The sequence below is a fragment of the Lissotriton helveticus genome, chromosome 2_1 (genome assembly GCF_964261635.1).
Source record: "Lissotriton helveticus chromosome 2_1, aLisHel1.1, whole genome shotgun sequence".
Classification (NCBI taxonomy): Eukaryota; Metazoa; Chordata; class Amphibia; order Caudata; family Salamandridae; genus Lissotriton; species Lissotriton helveticus.
Genome location: NC_136059.1, coordinates 36,798,261 through 36,821,919, shown reverse-complemented (window position 1 = coordinate 36,821,919; position 23,659 = coordinate 36,798,261). Strand labels below are relative to the sequence as shown.

Sequence of the window (23,659 nt, the reverse complement as noted above, 5' to 3'; positions counted from 1 at the left end):
CCGGTGATACTTCCAACCCGGCGGGGTAACCAAAAGGATTTCAAGCGTAGGAAATGTTGCAGGTAAGTATACCAGCTAAATTGCGCAGCCTATATGGTGTCAGTTTAAATAAAGGGCGCCGAGTATTCCAAACACATAGTATACAAAGTATACCATCTGCCTGATTAATAAACAGACAAGATCAAGTACAACTACTTCACTGCCTGAACTGTATTTTATGTTCTCTAGGAGAATTGTGATCATTGAATCAATTACTATATATGTGTGCGCAGGTTCCATTCTTATTGGTTGCTCAGTAATATCTGTTTCTTTTACTTTCTGGCAGATTGCCACTGATGCTGCTTCACCTTTAACCCCTTCGACGCTCATGACGAGCTCAGCTCGTCATGAGTTACACCTGTCGTACACTCATGACGAGTTGAGCTCCTCATGAACCGCGGCTTTTCGCAAAAGTCAGCGCACAGCGGGAAAACCCGCAGCGCGCATGGGGTTAATGTTGGTTAATAGTATAGCCGAGACCTGTTTGAAATCTTTCAGTAATTTCATACCTAGATTTAAAGCCGGTTCTGGACCGTATTCATTTTGAATCTGTCTTAGAACGTCTGGAATTACCGCCTTGGACGGAACACCATGTGTTTTAGTGTAGATTGAAGCAAAGACTGTGCTCCAACTGTCACAATCCTCTACGTGTGGTGCAATCCACATAGGTAAACAGATTGTCAGAATCCTGTGTTTCTCACGAGGCATACTATCAGGAAATACTTACTCTATTTGAGTAATTTTCTGTGCTAACCAGAACGGAATTTGTTCTCGTTTTGCTGGTAGTTTACCAATGACTGACTGTATAGTCTGTGGTGTGATTTTGTTTGTATTCTCCTGGTGAGGGGTGTGCTGTGGAATTCTTACAGCTGGTTGGACTGTTAATGTCCGCATGACATATTGAACCAATTGTCTATGTAGTTTAATTAACCGTTTTAGCTGAGCTAACAATTCTGCATCTGACATTCATTCAATGTCTGGATGTGGTGTATAGCTGGCTAGTACCGGCCATGTTGCTCCTTGTCTACTTAGTGGACCGAGCCTGGTAATGTGATTTTGATGTTGTAGGGCGCCTTTAAACCAGAGCTGATGCTCTTGGTAAGTTAATGGAATTTCATATCCTCGAAATGAACGTATTCCGCTGGAGGTTCCTCTACTTTGTAGTAGTGGAACTCACGTATCCCCGCATTAGCCGCTGGAAACTGAATCCATGAATAGAATACCTCTGCCTGCCGATATTCATATGCCTCTATGACAAAGATTACTCTGCCACCACTTGCTGATACTCCATTGTTAATTAGTTTGTAAGTTATACTTTTCCTTACATTTACCGGGAGTAGCATAGCATCCGTATCATTTTCTATGATATTAGCGTCATCTAAGACCGCTTGAGCTGCTGCTGCAGCTCTCTCCAATTCGGTATCACTAAACGCCATTTTAGTCGGCTGAGAGTTTGCAGAACAAGTTTCAAGGAAACAAAGATTAGATGCACAATATTTTGGAACACTGTATCCTTCAACGTTGAACAAACCAAAAACTAATACATAGGATTTTTCGTCCTACTCAGTCTTGGCGGATATTATCCTTTCACCCACTCCAGACGTCTTTTTGAGTTTTTACGGGAGAAAAGGGGTCTGTGTGAAAAGCACGACTGAGTTACTTTAGTATCTAGCGTTAAATTATCGCCTTACCAAACGTTGGGCGCCATGTATTGTAGTTCTTATATTCCCAATAGGCTCTGCACATTGGAATAATATATCCTGCAGCTTAGACATAGGACTTAAGTCGACTAGGTCTCTGCCGAATATATTAGACTTAATTGTGAGTGCCAGCTAGCTCAGAGGTCACTAGAAACTTTCTCGAAAGTACAAGAAGGAATTAGTCTCTGACAACCATATAACATGACAACTTTGTTTCCCCAGAATGAAACGTATCTCTAGAGTTGCGGAAACAATAGACGGCTATTTCACTCAGTCAGATGTGCATGCTTCGTTTCACCAGAGTTGCTTAGAAATAGAGAGACAGGCGTTTTCAATAAAAGTATTTTTTGAACAGTCCTATTTCTTAAGCATAAGAAATACACTGCTACAATTGAAATGCTAGTTAAGAAGTACAAGGCAGATAATACGAATAGTATTATAAAATAGTACTGTAATAGCATCATATTGTTTCTAAGCCATAAACATAGAATACATAAAATGCATAAAATACATACAGTGATAAAATAGTGGCTAAAAGTACTCAACTGGTGCTTCTAAAATACGCCTACCCCGGTGTACCTAACCTACGTCTAGTACGAGAGAGGAGTAAGTGTGGTGTAGCTTAAGTCTAGTAATTTTCTGCCAAGAATCTGTTCCAAGAATTCTCTAAGGGTCTAATCAGCTCCGTACCTTGGTTTCAGAATGATAGAGGTCTTGTATCTCTCTCTTAGGACTCGAACTCCCAACAACCCGCAAGGGTAGCCTGGAAACACCGAAGCTGGATTTCTCTGCAAGAGAAAAGACAGCGTCTTCTCAGTGCGTCAGTTGGAGGGTCGGGTTCCTTCGGCACTTGCAGCAGCAGGGCGTCAGGCAAGTAGTTAGTCGATCTGCTCCTAAACAACCGTGTATTTGACTGGGCAAATGTAGGCATATTTATACTTTGAAGGTGCCGAGTCTGACGTAAGATTGGACATAATATCGTCACTAGTGCCTCAGTTCCTTGAAAACTCCAGGAGTTCTTGGATAAGTATGTATTCAAGCAGGGGCAAGTCCCTGACTGCTGAAGGCTGGTTTTTCCAAGAAATCGTTGTGGATTCTCGGAGTTTAGTGGAAGTAGCCATGCCGTATTTGGGCTGCACAGGCTAAGACTAAATAAGGTAATGATTCCTATGCCTATATAAGGATTGGGTGAATTATACCTATATATGGGCATGAATCTGGAATCAATCAATCATTACATTTATAAGCGCGCTACATACCTGTGAGGGTCTCAAGGCGCTGGGGGGTGGAGGGGGTGGAGCTACTGGTCGAAGAGCCAGGTCTTGAGGAGTCTTCTGAAGGCCAGTAGGTCCTGAGTCTGTCGTAGGTTGGTTGGGAGAGTGTTCCAGGTCTTGGCGGCGAGGTAGGAGAAGGATCTTCCGCCGGCTGTGGTTTTCCGGATCCGAGGGACTGTGGCGTGGGCGAGGTTGGCTGAGTGGAGGCTTCCAGTGGGGGTGTGGAAGCTTGTTGAGGTAGGTGGGTCCGGTGTTGTGTAGTGCTTTGTGTGCGTGGATGAGGAGTTTGAAGGTGATCCTCTTGTTGACGGGGAGCCAGTGCAGGCCTCTCAGGAGGGGTATGATGTGGCTGCGGCGGGGGACGTCGAGGATCATTCCAACCGAGGTGTTTTGGATTCGTTGTAGTCGTCTTAGGATCTTGTTTGTAGTTCCTGAGTAGAGGGCGTTCCCGTAGTCTAGTCTGCTGGTAATGAGGGCCTGAGTGACGGTTTTTGTAGTGTCGGTGGGGATCCATTTGAACATTCTGCGGAGCATTCGGAGGGTGTTGAAGCAGGACGCAGAGACGGCGGTGACTTGACTGGTCATGGAGAGGGTGGAGTCGAGGATGACCCCCAGGTTGCGTGCGTGGTCTGTGGGTTCCGGGGCTGTGCCCAGCGATGTGGGCCACCAGGAGTCGTCCCAGGCTGATGGGGTGGGTCCGAGGATGAGGACCTCCGTTTTGTCTGAGTTCAGCTTCAGTCTGCTGTCCTTCATCCAGTCGGCTACGGCCTTCATTCCTCTGTGGAGGTTGGCTTTGGCGATGTGGGGGTCTTTGGTGTGGGATGTGATCAGCTGGGTGACGTCGCGTAGGAGATGATGTTGAGGTTGTGTTGTCGTTCGACGTGGGCGAGTGGTGCCATGTAGATATTGAACAGCGTCGGGCTGAGGGAGGATCCCTGTGGGACGCCGCAGATGATCTCGGTGGATTTTGAGCGGAAGGGTGTGAGGCGGATGCTCTGAGTTTTGCCGGAGAGGAAGGCACGGGGCTGATGCTGTTATTATTCACACAGCTCTGATGATGCACCTCAGGCACGGGGCTCACAGCTGTTATTATTCACACAGCTCTGATGATGCACCTCAGGCACAGGCTCACAGCTGTTATTATTCACACAGCTCCGATGATGCACCTCAGGCATGGGCTCACAGCTGTTATTATTCACACAGCTCTGATGATGCACCTCACGCACGGGGCTGACACAGTTATTATTCACATAGCTCTGATGATGCACCTCATGCACGGGACTGACGGAGATATTATTCACATAGCTCTGATGATGCACCTCAGGCACGGGGCTGACGCTGGTATTATTCACACAGCTCTGATAATGCACCTCAGGCTCGGGCTCACAGCTGTTATTATTCACACAGCTCTCATGATGGACCTCAGCACAGGGCTGGGGGGGTGTCTCTGTATGTGTGCGTGCATGTATGTATTTTTATGAATTTAGTGATGTTAAAATTTTTTATTCTTTTGCTGTGTCTTTTATTAAAGCATGATATGTGGTTTTTAAATTTAAAGATGTATATTTTTAACATTGTATAATGTGTGTATTTCTTCATGTACCGTGCATTTTTTGATATTGATTTATCGAATAAAGATTTTTGACTGACTGACTGGCTGTTATTATTCACACAGCTCTGATGATGCACCTCAGGCAAGGGCTCACAGCTGTTATTATTCACACAGCTCTGATGATGCACCTCAGGCACGGGCTGACGCAGTTATTATTCACACAGCTCTGATGATGCACCTCAGGCACGGGGCTCACAGCTGTTATTATTCACACAGCTCTGATGATGCACCTCAGGCACGGGGCTGACGCTGGTATTATTCACACAGCTCTGATAATGCACCTCAGGCTCGGGCTCACAGCTGTTATTATTCACACAGCTCTGATGATGGACCTCAGCACAGGGCTGGGGGGGTGTCTCTGTATGTGTGCGTGCGTGTATGTGCGCTTGTGTGTGTGTGTGTCTCTGTGTGCAACCCACGACAACAAGACTGAGCCACTCAAATCTTCAAAGGTGCACTGTAAAAACACAAAAAAGCAAAAGTCATTAAAACAAATAGAGTATATTTTGGCACAAAGGCAGGGAAATCAGTGCTAGAATGGCTGGGGTATTGCAGCTATGAAATAAAGTACACTGACAAAGCATGCGTGTCTGCCCCCCTGCCCAGTGCGGACACAGGAGTGAGCTCTGCAGGGCAGGATTACGGTGCGGCGCATTGGCAGACCTGTGATCCCACCGGTAATCACTGTAATGACACGTTTTTGTAGGGTTAGTCAATTACTCTGACCTACTAACAGTAGCGCGGCCTATTTACAGGGCAAGAGCTTTTTCGAAGCTCCCGGCCTGGAGCCTCAAGGACCTTGGTGCTGGGCTTTCCCGAAACAAAAGCATCTGCTTTACAAGCAGGTGACATTCCAGCACGGAGTGTGATAATCCTGCATCGCCTGAACCATCCCCCAGCATCCATGATGCTGCGGATGGCCTAATCATTCCTTTCTTGACAGAGATCAACACAGGGAACTTATTTCCCCTCTACCTTTGGTCGTTTGGCTTTATCCAGATGGCAGAACCCCTATTACACACCTATTAACCATCTAGTTACCCCCAAAAAGCTCCAGAGATATTCTCCTTTAAAGATGCAACTTGTCACTGAACCTAAATCCCAGTTCCTCAAATGCTAGTGCAATCAGTAGGTTCAGTGAGCGGCTCCTACCACCTGAAAGCGGACCATGAGACTCTTTTGCAGCAGTAGCTGGTCTGCTCCTGAACTGTTCCGTAACACCGTCACCAACCACAGAGTCCTGGTGTGGACTTGGGCCTTTTAAATCCACTCCTGTGATACTCGGACATTATTTTGAGGTTGGAGGGAGTCCTTGAACAGAAGAAACACGGATATCCCAGGGTTTATTGCTTTGGGGTCACTTGCCTGGACTTCCAACCTACAATCCTCAATATGCCCAGAGATCGGATTCATCCGGGGACAGCTAGCCAAATAGGTGCTAAAAGAGAAATAACGTAAATCATATCAGGGAGAGTGTCCGCATTACTTTATAAACAAAATTATTTTTTTTTACAATTTTTAGGCCGATTATAGAATGCAAACGCAGCAAGCTTGCCTTACCCAGCGGCCCTGGTACAGAGAACATGGACTACGGAAGCCGAAGAGACAGCAGCAAGTGAACGCCTTATTTTTTAGTAAACTCAAAGTACAAGAATGTATCCAAGATGCAACAGTGTCACAGAGATAACTGAATGAGTGCTGTAATTCAACTGGCCTTAATGGCCAGGGCTCTCTTAGACGCAGTCCTCGTGGCAGCCCCACATTATACAAGGAGGTCACTCCTACTCGCCAACACTCACTGACCAAAAAGACGTAGGGTTTTCAAGTTTTAGCACCATTAACTAGCATAATGGCGGCAGCACTGGAAACCGCATCACTCGACCTCTGACACAATGATAAGATCACAGGGAATCAAACTGCTGTGGTTGTGGGACCTGAATCAGAGGAAAGGACTATGTGGCCTCTGACTCAGAAGGCAACGTGAGAAATCCATGCGGTAACATTAATGAATGACCTTTGTGCGCTCTGGGCAGTTAACCCTCGCTAACGCATATCGTCAGAAGTAATAATACCCAGGCGGCGCAGAGGCGGTAGGTAGTAATGTCACCGCTTTCAGAGGCCTGTTGATAATTGCTATCCTGCTCAGGAAGCCGGGTCTCACCTCTTAATTAGTGAAATCATCAGCTTTCCTACAATCAGCAGAGGAATGACCGAGGAATCTCCAGGCTGTGCTTTCTAACAAAAACAAGACGAAAAAAAACGAAGACGTGCGCGTGACGAAAACTACTGTGGGCGGAACTTCCGTTTCGTGCTGGAAGCTCGCGCCCACGGAGTGGCTTGCCAGGAGAGGAGCAGTGGTGACGCGGGGCTCCCATGCCCGAGGGAGAGCCGCGCGGTGGCGGCTGAAGTCCGGAGTGGCGGTAAGTGGGCCTTAGTTGTAGGAGGGGGTCTCGGTGCACTCGTGTGTGTGTGTGTATGTGTGTGTGTATGTGTGTGTGCGTGTGTGTGTGTGTGTGTGTGTGCTTGTGTGTGTGTGTGTGTGTGTGTGTGTGTGTGAGGGTGCTCGCGCGTGTGTGTGTATATGTACGTGTGCGACGGCGGGGGTCTCGGTGCACGTGTGTGTGTGTGTGCGCGCGTGTGTGTATGTGTGCATGGGGGTGTGTGTCTCTGTATGTATGTGTGCGTGCATGGGCGCTCGCGTGTGTGTCTCTGTGTGTGCGCATGCGTGTGTGTTGGAGCTTCCCAGGAGACAGGAGATGGCCACAGCGAGCGCGTTCGCGCGCGCATGGCCCGCTCCGATCGCCATGCGCGTGGCCAGGTCCTGTCTCCTGGAAAGCTGCGTCGCTAACAATAGGTCTCTGGCAAGACCACGCTTTGGCGCGGTTAACGCCACAATACCTAAAAACAGTCCTCATTAAAAAGAATACCTAGATATCGAGCGCACTCTTATAACATAGTGAATGATATGAGCAAAATGTTATGTATCCTGCTATAATTGTAGATCAGGGGGCATAGGTTTTGGTTGATAGGTTACAGGGCAGAGGCCTGAATGGAAATGGCACTTGGTTTGGTTGTGCTTTCAGGGTTAATTCTCTGTTCAACTAAATGTAACAAACTGAGTGAATTAATGCGTGAAATATTATCATCCAGTGGCAATTGCTCGCATTTCAATCCATTGTTTTTGCCCTCTGTTCCTCCTGATAGATGCCAGCCTTTGTCATGTAAATCTTGGCCCTGCTCTAATAGGAATATTCCATCCCAAACTGCCAGGCCAGCTCTCCCTTAGACAGGAACATAAACAACCCAGACTGGTTTTGGCCTACTTAGGCGTAGTCAGTGAAGTATAGCTCCATTCCTGTGGCACAGTGAGCACAGACCCACCTTTGGGCATGCCAGTCTGCCACAACAAACAAAGTGCAATAAGGATTGCTTGAATTAATCTCCTTGCTTAACGTACAGGAGAGTATGCCAGCAACTACGAAGCCTTGTTGGAGCCAGAGCCCCAGGACCCAGGTGACGGGGCAAGCCAGTCTTAGGTGTCTGACCAGCAGAAGAGAAGCTGCGGCTCGGGGGTATCATGATGATGGGGAGACCTTCCAAAAGACACAGGGTACAGAGGAGCTTATAAAATATGCTGAATTTGAGGTCATTATTTTCCAGTGTTAAGTAAAGGGGCAGTGCATTCCGGAGACAGACGCCCTGGAAGTTATAGGACCGACTACCAGTCCATCGGGAATTGAACCATCGGGTCACCAGTTGGGGCCTCTTTCAAGATCTGAGGCTTTTGGATGGTTACTGGGGAAGGAACATTTTCAAAGGTGGTTTGGTGCACAGCCAAGAAGTCGAATTTTAAAGGATTCCCTCTCTTAAAAAGTGGACGTTCTAGGGGAAAGGTGGAATGTGGTCCTGATGTTTGAGGCAAAGCCGAGAGAGGCTGTATAATTTGAGTTTTCATAGAAAAGTGAGGAGAAAGTCAGCATTGGGTATTTCAGTAGTCACCACAGTAGGTGACGATGCTCCAGTAGCAGTGAAGCAGTGGCAAGACCCTCTCCAGCAACCATACATGGTGGAAGGTAGCCTACAGCCTGCTGCATTGCCCTACTGGAAATCTTCAATTTCTAAAAAAGTTATTAAGTCTTAATTTAAGACTTTCCACATGACCATTCCACATGACTTTCCACATGACCTTACTGCCGGTACGCTTTTAGAGCTACGGTAGTACTACTGCTCGCCTGCATTTCGCTTTACCGGGATTTTAAAACTTTTTAAGCATTTGAATAGTTGGGGTTTTATTTTAGGGTTTTAATTCTGCATTTGCATTTTAAACTCTGTGGCATTCGAAATTGAGCATTTGTATTTAATTTACTTGCCTCTGTTTTAGCTGCATTGTGCTCTGGTCATCCCCGGTTCGCCGCGGCGTCAGCCGATTATTGCGGAGGGAAGACCACAAGCTTGACTCACTTCCGGATGCGTTAAATTCTGCCCGGTTAGCGTTCCAGCCTCCAGAAGCACCTATTTAGGTGCATACTGGAGCGCACGCGTGCAGCGGGTGCGCCGAAGGCGTGCCTAAGCAAGCCCTTCTGCACCCGTCCACGCCTGGACCGGGCCCATGGCCCTGACACAGTCCCTACGCCCAGAATAGTCTACTCCAGGGAAACCATCCTCTCTCTTGGCCAATCTAGGGGTGAGAAGTGCCATCGCTTAACCTGAGAAGAGCTCCTTAATACTGAAAACCCTCGTTGCGCACACTGCTCCTCGATAATCTCTAGGAAATTTGGACAAGTCCGGAAAGTGATAATCGTCAATTTACAGAACTACAGCTTGCTCTTGTCAATGCTGGGTCACTCATAAAACATAAATATGAGAATGCTGATCTTATCACTGACAATAAACTGGATATTCTGTTTATCACGGAAACCTGGTTCAAGGAAACATCTGAGCCAGATTTCATTACCGCAGTTCCTTGCGGGTACAAAGTATTTAGGCACGATAGATTAGCAACAAAAAGGGGGGGGAGGGGGGAGCTGGCAATAATTCATAGGAGTGAGCTGGTAAGCCTCTGCTCCGTCCTTAACTCTTCTGACTGTGTGGCCCTTCTATTTAAGATCAACGTTTCAGATCATGAAACATTTAAAGGGTTATTAACCAACCACCCACCTGGGTCAAAAGCTAGCTTCCTGAATAATCTGCCCTCCTTGCTAGAGTTTGGCATACAATCTAAAGGTTTTACGATGCTGGGCAACTTGAATTTCCATTTGGAAAATTCAGTTGATAAAGAGACCCGGGAGCTTCTTGATATGTCAGCAGATTTAGGACTTGGACAAATTACTCCTATCCCTACACATCTAGCCGGACACACTTTAGAAGGGGTGTTTACGAATAAACCAGCCATTTCTTTTACAGCTGCTTTGCCTTTGACATGGACCGATCACTATGCGGTTTTCTTCCGCTTTGATACATTAAATATCAAGGCCATCACCTCGGCAAATATCAAGCACATAAAGAGAGCCTGGCATACTATAGATTCAGCAACATTTTGCTCCAAACTGGCTGCACAGCTGTATAGTGCCACTCTGGCAAACAGTTCATTTCCTTCACATTTCAACCACTATTTGTCAACGTAAACCATTCTCTGTGTATCATTCTGAATATTCAACATTTTCTTCAATCCACACGCGGGGTATATTGCCATGGCATGGCAATATACCCCGCGTGTGGATTGAAGAAAATGTTAAATATTCAGAATGATACATAGAGAATGGTTTACGTTGACAAACAGTGGTTGAAATGAGAAGGAAATTAACTGTTTGCCAGAGTGGCACTATACAGCTGTGTGGCCGGTTTGGAGCAAAATGTTGCCCCTTCTATTGACACTGTTACTAATATGGGTGCCATTTGGGTATGGCACAGCACCGACGAGCACGCAAACCAGGAGTATGATGGATAAAGAATTAAATTTCAAAATACATGGGAAGAAACAGGTGTGCACCCCACAACCACTATTTGAACATACTATAGATTCGGCCATAATGGAAAATCAACAAGCTCAAAGCCTGCCAGATCTGGGGATGGGTGCTGAAGGATCTGCCGGAGACTATATCTCCTGGCTAGAATCCAATTTCTCTACACTTGCTCCGGTTACAGTAGGCAATAAAAATAGAAAGACTCCCTCGGCTCCATGGTTCTCCGAGGCTCTTAGATTGGGCAAACAAGCATGTAGGAGACCAGAAAGAGCTTGGTGCAAAACCTATAATTTGGCCGAGAAAGAGCAATGTAAATTAATGCTTGCTGATTATAAGAAGAAAATGATTACAGAAAAAAGTCAATTTATTACATCAAAAATAGAGACTGCAGGTAACTCAAGTAAAGAACTTTTCAGTGTTATAAACAACTTGACAACTGCTAAAAAGGACGATATGGCTTACTTCACCCAAGATTTCTGTAATACCTTAGCACAGGTGTTTAAGGCAAAGGTTGATCAAATAAACGATCAGTTCTCCTTACATCTGCCAAATCCCAATTTAACAAAAGAGGAAGCTAAAAATATAACACCACTTTTTCATTTTACCCCGACATCTCCGGGGCAAATTGCTACCCTTCCTATAAAAACAAAATCTGGTTCAACGGAAGACCGTTGCCCGCCTAGAATCCTCCCTCACATTATCCATCTTGTCAGTCCAAGACTTTCAGATATATTTAATCAGATGCTCTCACAAGGAGTTTTTCCCACCAGGTGGAAACAAGCGTGCATTCTACAGTTAAAAAAGAAATCTAATTTAGAACTAACGGATCCGGCCAACTACCAACCGATTGCGAGACTTCCCCTTCCGGACAAAATTTTGGAGAAGATTGTAAATACAGAACTCTCTAAGCATATAATGGAAAATAATGTTTTAGATCATAGTCAGTTTGGTTTTAGATCAAACCACAGCACTGAGACAGCTTTAATAAAGACAACTGAGGAAATCCGAGCTGCCATGAATGGGCGAGGCTCTGCAGCTCTTATCCTCCTGGACCTGTCCACGGCATTTGACACCATAGACCATACTTTGCTGCTTAAACGCCTAAAGTATATAGGTATGGGAGGTAATGCTCTCATACTTTTACAATCTTTTTTAACAGATAGAACTCAGACAGTGCAGCGAGGCAATTTTAAATCAGCACCTTTTATTCTGCCATGTGGGGTGCCCCAGGGTTCCTCCTTAAGCCCCACTTTTTTTTTATTAAATCACACGAAAACAAAATTAACCAAAGATACAAACAATAAAATCACTGGGTTGCGTCCAAGCATACAATAAATGATTTCACATCCTCCTGATTACAAAATATATCACAAAAAAGAAAAAAATTCCTACGGGTTCAGGGATCCTCCAACACAACTTGATCATCCAGTGTGATGGGGGGAGCACAAATATCACCTCTATACACATTCCAGGCTCCCCAGATTTTCCCCCACTTCTTGGGTCTCCCCCTGGCCACGTACACAGCTCGCTCTCTAAACATGCACCAATCCAGGTCTTCCATCCATTTCCCGATATGAGGCGGCTGATTCGCCCCCATAATTGAGCGATATTACGCTTTGCAATAGCACAATCCAGCGTGACCCACACCTTTCCGTGAGACGTAAGATCAGTTGGTTCCCAAACATTCAAGAGACAATGGTGTACCTCCAACTCAAAGCTCACTCCCCACACCTCACATATCTTACGATGAACTGCGGATAAAAAACCCCGGATGAGGGTACAGTCCCATAACATATGCAGAAACGTTCCATCCTCACCACAACCCCGTCTGCACTCCCCACTTGCAGACAAACCCATGCGCACCAATCGAGGGCCGGTGACATAACAACGGTGGAGGACCTTCAATTGCACCAATCGGAGTCTCATCTGGATAGCAATGACCCTTGGCGAAGCTACCGCCTTTCTCCAGTCCTCATCGTCAAGGATCAGCCCATATGCAGTCCATTGGTCTCTAAGAGCCACAAGGGTATCATCCGTGTGGTTAACAAGCTTTCTATAGATCAAGGAGATCGTTTTCGTCGGAAGATGACCGTCCAACACCCGATCCTCCAAAGGGGAAGCCTCTGGGGGTGTAACTCCCCGGGGAATAACAGCTAGCAGCGCATGTCTAATCTGCAAATACCGAAATCGCTCACTCTCCTGCAATTGATAGGTTCCTGCAGATGCTCAAACGTGAGGATCCCATCTTTGCCCCACATATCTCCTACCTGAGAGATCCCAATGAGGTCCCATTTATCAAAACCTTTAGTCTTCCATAGACTACCCAGGCATTCAGCATTCCATAGTGGCATGGCCAAAGTTATCTTCCCCTCCCATTTAAGGGAACGAGTAGCCTCATGCCAGACCTGGACAGCCACCGCCGTAGGTCCGACCAGGGGAAAGCGCCCCCGTCTGGCATACAATGCCCTAGTGTACTCCCCCCGGGAATCTGGCCGCGATCCATAGCATAGCCAGGATCCAACAGCGATCCATAAATGGCGTGATTAACTGCCGCCAGCTGAGCTGCCCAATAATACTTCCGGATACTTGGCAAGCCGATCCCCCCGTCATACCAAGGCAATGTCAGTTTAGTAAACGCAATTCGCGGTCTACCATCCCAAATGAGTTGTCTCTGGAGAGACTCAATCTCCTTGAAGTAGGATGGGGGAACCGGGTCCATAGAGTTTTGGAGTGCGTACAAGAAATGGGGAAGGGAAATCCTCTTGAACAGGACGGCGCGTCCCAACACGGAGAGCGGTTGCGACTTCCATCACACCACGTCTCTCCGGAGTCTGGCCAGTGGAGGCAACAAATTATTATTATACCTACTCTGGGGATCCATTGAGACAAAAATGCCAAGGTACCTAAACACCTCAGGCTCCAGTCTAACCGGACAGCCCGCAGGGACATCAGGGGGATCACCACTTAAAACAAAGAGGACCGACTTTGCCCAATTAATGACGAAACAGGAATATCTCCCAAACACCGCCAAAATATCCAAAAACGCGATCAGCGAAGTCCGGGGGTATGTCAAATATAATAATATAACAACAAAGGAGGAAGGTACCCCTGTATTTAATGTCAGGGAGGGGGTCTATCAAACAGAAAAGTTAAAACCCTGTTCTGAGGTGACCTTAGATGCACCTATTTTTTATTTGGAGTGCTATCACTCCCTATGTCTGCTATTGATGTATTTAACAATGTTAGTGATCTCACAGTGCACTACAAGTCAAGTCTAGAGTCAATTAAAAAATGCATTTATTGAAAAAAAACTCCCAATGGGTTACAATCTAAAACATTTGTATTTCTATTACCATGTAATGAAATATTGAATATTAAAAACAGTCTCAGAAAAACAGTCGACGCGGCGTTTCGGTGTACAGTTTATCTTTTCACCTTCATCAGGACGAGAACATGTTAAAATCTGGTTGGTTTATTACGAATTTCTGATTCTTCAATTTCAGAATTTCTTCGGAGTCTTTTAGCTTTATGTTTCTTCCGATTATTTTAATCGTGCCATAAGATAGTTGTCTTTAAGGTATAGGTAGTTACCGCTGTGTGTTTGTCGCATACTCGTATATCTTGAGTTATCCTTAAGGGCGAGTTTCTCAAATCGTGGTGGATATTCCCAAAATATTAATCTTGCCCATACACTGTCGTTTCTTCTTCTTTATTTGTGTGTTGTTATAGGGAAGTCCTTCTTCATTAAGGTATTCAATATTTCATTACATGGTAATAGAAATACATTGGGAGGTTTTTTTCAATAAATGCATTTTTTAACTTGACTCTAGACTTGACTTGTAGTGCACTGTGAGATCACTAACATTGTTAAATATATCACTAGCAGACATAGGGAGTAATAGCACTCCAAATAAAAAATAGGTGCATCTAAGGTCACCTCAGAACAAAATATAATAAAATGTCATCAGCATAAAGTGAGATCTTATCCTCCCACTCGGACGTCCACCTAAGCCCCCGAATCGATCTGTCCCAACGAACCCATGCCGCGAGCGGCTCTAGCGCCAAGGCGAATAAAAGCGAGGAGAGAGGACATCCCTGCCTGGTGCCCCTCCCCAAGGCAAAGTCAGCAGACCTATGAATATTCACTACGACCCGAGCTAGGGGATCGGAGTACAAAAGACGGACCCGGGAAGCAAACTCCGGACCAATGCCCAATTTGTTCAAGACGGCAAAGAGATAAGGCCACTCGACTCTATCAAAAGCCATGGTGGCGTCCAAAGACAACAGGACCGTCGGCTCGTGTATTTTAGATGCACCACCCAGGACCCTGTGTAATCTGCGCAGGTTAAGGGCCGTATTGCGGCGGGGCATAAACCCTGACTGATCTGGATGGATCAATGTCGTAATGACCTTAACCAGCCGAGTCGCGAGCAACTTTGCCAAGACCTTCGGTTCGGCATTCAGCAGGGAGATCGGCCGGTATGAAGAACGCTCCGTCTTCGGTTTACCCTCCTTGAAGCCCCACTTTTTTTAATATATATGTATCCGAATTAGCTCTGCTGATCAGAAGCTTTGATTTACTCCCGACCTCATATGCTGAGGACACCCAGTTGGTGATCTCCACCATTGAGAAAGATGTCAACTATTCTACCAAACTCCACAACTGTATGGTCTCCTTGAGTGAGTGGATGAGAAGGCACTGCCTGAAACTAAATTATAGTAAAACCGAGGTGATGCTTTTCAGTAGGCTTTCTCCTAGTTGGTCTCCTGTTTGGTGGCCTGAGTCTTTAGGCCCCCCTCCGACAGCAGTGACGAAAGCGAAAAACTTGGGTATCATAATAGATGAAAAACTTCAATTCAGATCTCAAAAGTGGTGTCCTCTGCATTTAGCACTATTAGAACAGTGCACAAAATCCTTCCTTACATTCCTAGAAAGGTTAGGAAAACTGTTCTAACCTCATTAGTCCTAAGTTGGACTATTGCAATGCCTTGTACATCAATGTGCAGTCCAAGCAACTTAGAAGACTGCAATCAGCTCAGAATGCCGCCACTAGATTGGTTTTGGATGTGCCTAAATACCAATCCATTAGAGCGGGAATTCAAGATCTGCATTGGCTTCCGGTTGGCCAACGGGTGAAGTTCAAAGCACTCTGTATTACTCACAAAGTGCTTCATGGTGAGGGCCCTCAGTTTCTTCATCATGCTTTTAAGTGGTATACGCCCAGCAGGTCTCTATGTTCAGCCATGGCCTTCCTAATGCTTACCCCCGGAGTTAAAACCATGAACGAGGGGGGAAGGAACTTTAGGCACAGCACCATCAGGCTATGGAATACTCTTCCACTTAGGAAGATCACATCTTTGCTGGAATTCAGGAAACATCTTAAAACCTGGCTCTTTAAAAACGAATCTTTTTAAAAAAATATTCTTCTCAGCAGTATGTGCTCCGGAATGCGCCTAGACACCTATGGGTAGTAGTGCGCGTTATAAATTGGTATAACATAACATAACATAACCTAACCTGGTCCCTATATCCGACCCTTGTTCTATCGCGATCAGGCCACATTTTTTTACTTTGACCCTTTTTTGCATAGCCAGATACCTGCGGTTGTCGCTTTGCACCTTTTGGTGCTAGAAAAACCTATAACTTTTAAAAATCATATCTTTGGTTCCCTACATCTGATTTTTGTAGTTCTTGGTGTATATTTTCTCATTACAATTGTCTGTTTTTATGAACTAGATGGGATTTTTGTATCCTTTTTACCTATTCTGGTACTATTAAATACAAATTTCTCCTTCTTTAAACATGTCTGCTCTGTGCTTCAGCTTCCTAGGGTTGCGCTCCGGTTTAAATTGAGACCTAATCGGACCTAGTCTGTAATGGTGACTTTATTACTTGGAGGGCTACCATCCACTTCAATGAATTATCCACTTCCTCATGGGGCGCCAAGGCGGTGGGGTAGCGAAGTCAATGAGGGCCCTAATAGAATCCACTTTGTTGACCGTAAACTGTCAGAGTACCGTTGAGGAAGGAGACCGTAGATGAAGTAGGAAAAAGTGGCACTCTAGATGTGGAACAGTTCCTTGGTGGAACTGGATGATTCAGTAATGTGGATCTAGAGGTATTCCTTCTCTGCCCCTGAAGTGGACCTGGCAAACCATGTGCTCTCATGGTAGTTTGTTTTTATTCCAGTGGACAGACAATCTGTGAACCATTTGTTCGATTTTGAGGGAGAGCTTTAACTCTAGGGCACTAAGGGCCATATGTATCAACATTCCGTTTTGCGATTCCTAAATAGCGATTTTTAAGGAATCGCTATTTAGAAATCGCAAAATGGTATGTATGTAGGAATTGGCTATTGTTTAGCGATTCCTTAAAATTCCTTAATTGCGATTAGCAAATTGCTAATCGCAATTAATAAATAATTTCCTATTCATTTCTATGGGCCAGGAGGCCCATAGGAATGAATGTGAAATTATTCTCAATTTGCGATTGAGAAAAATTTTAAGGGTGCAGGGGTGTCTCAAGAACACCCTGCTGCACCCCTGAAAATGACATGTGTGCGCATATGCCGCACATACATGCCCTAAGGACATGTAGGAGCGTCACATGGCACCTTTGGTGTTTTAAAAAAATGCTTTTTTAAAAGAATTCGCAACTTACCACCAACTAGAAGTTGGTGGTAATTTGCGATTCCTTAGGGCATTTTGGAATTTCTTTTTTCCTTGACACATTGCTTTTAAGGAATCGCAAAATTTGCAATTCCTTAAATGCAATCGCAAAATAAGGAATGGCAAATTTTGCGATTCCTTATTTTGCACCCAAATTGTTTAATACATACCATTTTTGCGAAAATGAGTTCGCAAATGCCGAAATTCTGCGAATTTCGGCGTTTGCGAACCCATTTGGCCTTCATACATATGGTCCTAAGATATTAAGAGTCTCGGCTAGCTTTAATTCCAGGTGAGCTGAGATATCTGGAGTCTCTAGGGGAGGGCCTCTGATTCCCAACAGGAGTTGGAACAGGACTTCCCGTTGTATTGTAAGGCTTCACCGGAAGGTGGGTTGAACGATCTTAAAAGCTTGATCTACAAAGTTTGTTTTTAATATGAAATTGACTATGAAGTTAATAGAGCAAGGGGATTTCTATGATCTGTAGCTCAGATATTAAGAACAATAAACAGACCATAACCATGCTCTTGGCTTGGCTTCCTAAAGAACTGAATATGATCCAGGCACTCCAAGTCATGCAACACCTTTAGCACCCTGCATTTTTGTGCTTGTGGATTGGTCTCTTTCAAAATAATGACTAAAACTGAAAATGCAGAATATTATGAGCTTAAAAGTGAGTGACCGGTGCCCCACATGACATGCCTCTTGATAGCTAGGGGTGCGTGTGTGTGCGCGAGTGTGTTGGTCTGTGTCTGAGGGTTAAGATATAATAAACCAATGCAAAGTCCCTCTCTACTTTTCTTAATTTTCTCGGCTTTCCAAGCTCCTGATTTCCTTGGTGGGTTTCTCGGAGAGTTCTACTCTAACTTATGGTATCTAACTAAGCTCCCTTTTGTTTTGCAGGTGACGTGGTTAGTGAAACAAGGTTGTAAAGCGTTGGATGTTGTGGACCAGGAAGTGCTCATCAGTTACCTGCCTTTGAGCCATGTTGCAGCTCAATTCACGGACCTCTGGCTACCCATATTTAATGGAGGAACTACATATTTTGCAGACCCGGACGCCCTTAAGGTAAATACAGAGGAGCTAAACCTCTGTGTAGGAAGAATACTGACATGAAGATGACCTCTCATGGGCAACCTGCCCTCTCTTGTGAAGGGTTTACCAGGTATCAACAAACTGGTCTTGCTCTTCACCTTGAACAAACATAGGTGGGAAACAATTTGGCATTTTGGGGAAGCAAGTCAAGGGTAAAACTGGCGCTCTTGCATCCTCTGGGCAGTGTGTGCTGGAAGGGAGCGTGATTAGCTTACATAATGATGTGTGTTTATACCCCTATTTGCTATTCGCTGCAAAATCTTAGATTGGAGGTTCTTCTAGCCATAGTTAAGGCCAACCCTAGTCCTTTAAACCTTGTGCTGTAGATTGGCCAACTTGCTTCCACACCACTGCCTGTGTTGGAAATTCCAAATTTTCTGGCCTGTCAAACACAGTTGAATTGATATCTTTGTTAGCCAGTGGAAGCCTTCAGGTCTCTTTCTGCATAGTGGCACATCTTGATGCATATCACTTTTTAGGTCTTGCCTAGCAACGCGCATGCACTGCTTAGGAAAAGACCTTTAGCCATCGCTTCAGCTTTGCTGCCAAAAACGTGCACGCATTCCATTGCTTTGAATGGGAACACGTGCACGTTTGGCGATTTCCTTTCGGGAGTGAGCTTTGAAAACATCTGTTAGTAAGTAAGTTTTGGCTCGCGCACGTAAGGAAAACAGGAACAGGCCCCCTCCTCTCTCTCCTCCCCCTGCTGCCAGCTCGAGGCGTGCGGAGCAGACTGAGATCTGCATAAGATCACACTGTTGCTTGTTGTCAGCACCCGGGAGGCGTGAAAGGGAGGGCCCTGTCATGTATTTGTTGCCGTTATCCGTCAGTTCTTTGCACGCCAGAGTGCCCGGGCCCTGTTCAGGGGAAGACATAAGTAACATTACATTGCACCAAAAACAGCCGTCAGGGTTAATGGGGCCGCAGGATTTATGGGGTCTTTAAAAACATCAGTCCTAGTTTCGTTTCGTGTCCGAAGGCTTCTTGAAAGATGGGGATGTTGAGGCGCAGGGAGAGCAGACCGAGATCTGCATAAGATCACACTGTTGCTTGTTTAACATGGCCGCCTTGCAGCTGTGCGAGCTGACCTCTCCCACTCCAGCGCGCTGTTGATTCATGGCTAACAGGATCCAAGGCCTCTTTATAAAGAGATAAAGTGTGAGGCGTGCTTGAACATCAGAGAGCTATGGGCGGCTGCCGCTTGCCCTCTAAAAGCATTCCGGCAAAACACCGCATGAAGCGGGGCGAGGACGGAGAGTTCATTTATGAAGGCAAATCCATTTCAAAGAGCACGTGTAATGGAACGAGATGTCTGCTCGGCTCGCGCACCTTCTCTCCAAACTCGGCCGGTCCATTTCGATTAATGCTAATGGGCTTCGGTTACTGTTACGCATAATGGACCCCGCTCTCTACTGGACCTGTTGTATGGAGACTCATGGCTTTAAAGCCGTGGAGTGCAGCGCCCTGTGCCCCAGTGTTGTATATTAGTTAGGAGTGGGCACACTGGTGGTGTAGTCAACACTGTTTTCCTTGTTTTTAGCACTGCAATGGATTCGCACTGCTTCAGGGAGCATCAGTAGCCCGGGGTGGTGATATGCGGCCAGATCAATGAGTGCGCCTCTAGCCCCTGATTCCCTTCTGCAGCCCAGGGAGCAGTGACTGTAGCTCATCCCACCCCTCATAGGGGGGCTGTTGCCAAGGGACGGTGCTGCGCCAGGTTTAGGTTAGTGCAGTGGCAGGTACTGCACATGAACCGAAGTTGGCGGGTACATGCTGTGCTCAGCTTCATGCATTAGGAATTTAGGGGTCTTTTATCCAGCTGTGCTGGCCAGCTGCAGATCTCTCTATGCTCGGAAAATTACCCTGCCTGCAAGCATAACTCTCTCGTGTGCCACTCTCCGGTCCCGCGAGCAGTGAGTCAGCAGGGGAGTACCGATGCTTTGATGGGGACAGGTGCTAATCACAGCGGTTCACTTGCTCTAAGGAAGGGCTTTGAACTGACCGCTGATCACCTCTGCTATTTAGCCGCTGGCCAGATACCATATATGACGCATTGTTCAGATGAAAAATGACCCATTTTCTACAGTGCATAGTGCCCCAAAAAGGCCCAGCAACTGGTGCATAATTTCATTTGTTGAGCATATTAGCTTTCATGAAGCTGGCTTTACATAACAGCAACCTTGCAGTGGCAATTTAATTAGAGGTGGGTGAGCCATTGAGAGCACGAGCCAGGCTCGAGTCTGAGGCCTGGCTCGAGCGCAAAGGTAGAACCACCAGCCTCTAACGAGCCAAGTATTCATGTAGATTCTGCCTGCTCCCATCACTGCACCCAGGATATGGCGTTATGGCCACAGCTGCCGACTTGGAAACTGGTGAACCAGATTTGAGAATCAGCGTTTGCCTAACATCCTGTGATTCTGGGGAAATGGCACAATCTACCCATCCAACACCTTCTGGTAGAGCTTGCACTGTATAACAACTGCAGAAAAATGTAAAGAGGTGAAAACAAAAGATTTATATTATAAAAGAGGAGAGACAAATAAATACCAGTTCACTGGCTGATTGAACCTGGAGGAACCGCAGCTTCCCCGCTTAAACAGTATGATCTTAGGCAAATATATTATTTTACCCAAACTCCTTTTTAGGTCGAGCGTAGCGAACCGACCTCGTGTATACTTTTAGTATACTTTTAGTATTTGTAAAGGGGGGGGTGCACGCGCTGGGACTGGGAGGTGCCCGCGCTTCCAGTCTCGGATGTCGGATTTGACCTCGTGAGCGCGCATGTGTGCGAGCGCGACTCTGCCATGCACTTAGGAAAACGAAACCTAAGAGCCGCGCGACGTGAGCTGTCTACGGTAGAAGCTCACGCGCGCGGCTCTTAGGTTTCGTTTTCACTGGTTTGTTTTCCTGCATAGAGAGCGCAGCCCCGCCGATAAGAGAACATTGCTGGCGCCTCTGTCACCTTCTCCAGCTCCCCCGGGTACTTACAGAAGGCATGAGGGAAGCGAGGGGTGACAGAGCGAGAGACAGAGGGGAAAGGAGCGGACTGACACGTTTCCCAGGGCTGTCTTGGGTTCCCAGTCCTGCCCTCGTCGTCTCCATGTTCGCCGTCTCGCCATCAGCCCTCTCCCTCCCAGACACTCGAACCCGCGCCGCCCCGGCTGACCGCTTCCGACAGCCTCTTGTTCAGCCCTCTCTGAAGGCCCGGTTCCCACGACTGCCGGGTCCCTAAAAAGGAACCGCAACCAAGTCACGAGACGATGCGCCCTGGACTTAGCGTAAAGGGAACAGGAAGTGAGGAGCGAGCCACAGTCTGCCTCTACTCCGCATAGCGCCATGAGGCAACTCTAAGCACCCGTCTTATAGCCGAAGCGGGAAACAGACTACGGAAGCTGCACAGGTAATTCGTTAAAAAAATAGTTTTAAGAAGCCGGCTGTTTATATTATAACAGTGTATACCACACAGATGAGCCCCAAACACGGCGAAAGGTGCCCGTGACTCTAAGTGACATTTATTCGGAGTGTTTGGTACGAATAGTGGATATTTAAAAGTAGGCGCTTCTAGTGAGCCCGTTCATGCACCAGCCTTGGTTCTGTGGCAACATTCCTTCCTAGGATGCTGTAGATGAGGTGTGTGTGGATAATCACAGCTGACTCGTTTGTCTAGCGCTCAAACTTGTTACAAGCAGCCAGGCGCTAACGATGCATGCACTTACGACCTCCGAGTGCACAAACTAGTTTGTCGCGGCTGCCGCCTAGAATGTAAACTGATGTTCACTTTCGGAAGTTGTGGCTCCTCGTGTTTGGTGTAATTACAGCGGCTTGAAGCCTTAGTCCTGATTCCCTCTCATGCCTTTCTGTCTCCCTTGTCGGTTCATTTTTTTTTATTCCCTCTTTTTTCCCGTCACTGTTTTCCTATATTTTTCTTCTTCCCCCTACTTTCTCGCTCTTCTGTCTTCTCTCTTTTGCTCTGCTGTCAAACTCCCGAATGTGAAAAATTACTCTTGCCTACGAAAACGAGAACCGGCAACCATGGGATAAGTTGAGCCCTGGGGCTGGGGCTTTCCTTCCCTGGAGTCAGAGGAGTTTTTGAGGAACTGGAGAGTCTCTCGAGGTGACAATACCTTTAATAAATCAATCTTGCAGATAGAAAGGTTATTTGGGGTTATGTTATTGGCATTTGTGTAGCGCCCAGTCTGCTATTGTTATGGCTTCGAAGCGCTTACCATTGTCCGAGGATCACTCTGAACGGTTTTCCATAACACCGCATGGAAGATGCATGCTCAGTGGTGCCACCAGGTGAATGTATCAACTACATAAGATGTGTTCAGTGTGCCTGGTGTGTGATGGGCGAGGCCAGAGGGCTGTACCCTGTCTCTTACACGTCTTCCAGGATGGCCCACACGCCCGCTGCCCTACAGGGGTGCAGGGCTGTCAGGAATGTGGCTTTAGCGACTGCTGATGGGCGCTGTTATAAATAAATAGAGGCAGACTGAAGCACCTCGATGTGTGTTGGGAGTTCTGTCTTTGTGTTCTGTTGAATGATAGATCGTTGCCTGTCTCGATGAAGAGAGCGGCTGAGAGTGCAGCGATACATACACGCAGGCCACTGGAATTATGCGGCAGTCGAGGAGCAAATGATGTGGCAGGTTTGACTATTGCGGCAAGAAACGACATTTCATGTGATGTAATGCCGCACATTTTGGACTAGTATTATTATATTATTTTGGGAATTTTTACACACGGTAACAGTACCTGGGCAAAGGATTCACCTCATTAGTACCACTTCAGCAGAACAACAATAACGTCTGTCTTATAAATGTCACAAAAAAAAGTTAATATTTCCCTTCTGTTCTTGGATTTTCGTGAAAATACAACACATATTGCATTGCAAATGCTATAGGTGTCACATTTGTGAAAGTTAAAACTATTGGCATTGTAAATGACAAAGCTATTACTTTAGCTATTACTATAGCTATGTTCACAACCAACACATAAATAAAAAAAATGTAATTCGCAATACCAATGGCTCAAACTTTCCTAATGCGAGACCTATTGCATTGCAAATGCTTGTTTGATAATCGTATGAAAGCAGTTTCAAGTATGTGCGTTCTCAAGTTCATAATACCAGTTGTACGGAAACCTATTGTTCTTGATTTAATACAGTAGAATGTTGCGCTGTAATAACCTGGGCCACAGACAAGGTTCACATGATAGCTGTTTTACCTGTTGCTTCACTGAAGGCACTGTTGCCGTTGTGGGGACGGGGGCAGGAATGATTTGAATTTCGTGTGTAATAACAGTTC

The 23,659-nt window shown here is 46.1% G+C and overlaps 1 protein-coding gene across 1 annotated transcript in view; it reads left to right on the top strand.

Moving 5' to 3' along the window:
• The window catches only part of LOC144820048 (long-chain-fatty-acid--CoA ligase ACSBG2-like), a 391,373-nt gene that overhangs the window by 159,259 nt on the left and 208,455 nt on the right, over positions 1-23,659 (top strand). The window contains exon 7 of the mRNA XM_078677703.1: positions 18,162-18,326. Within this exon, the coding sequence (XP_078533829.1) occupies positions 18,162-18,326 (165 nt within the window). The remainder of the gene's footprint in view (positions 1-18,161; positions 18,327-23,659) is intronic.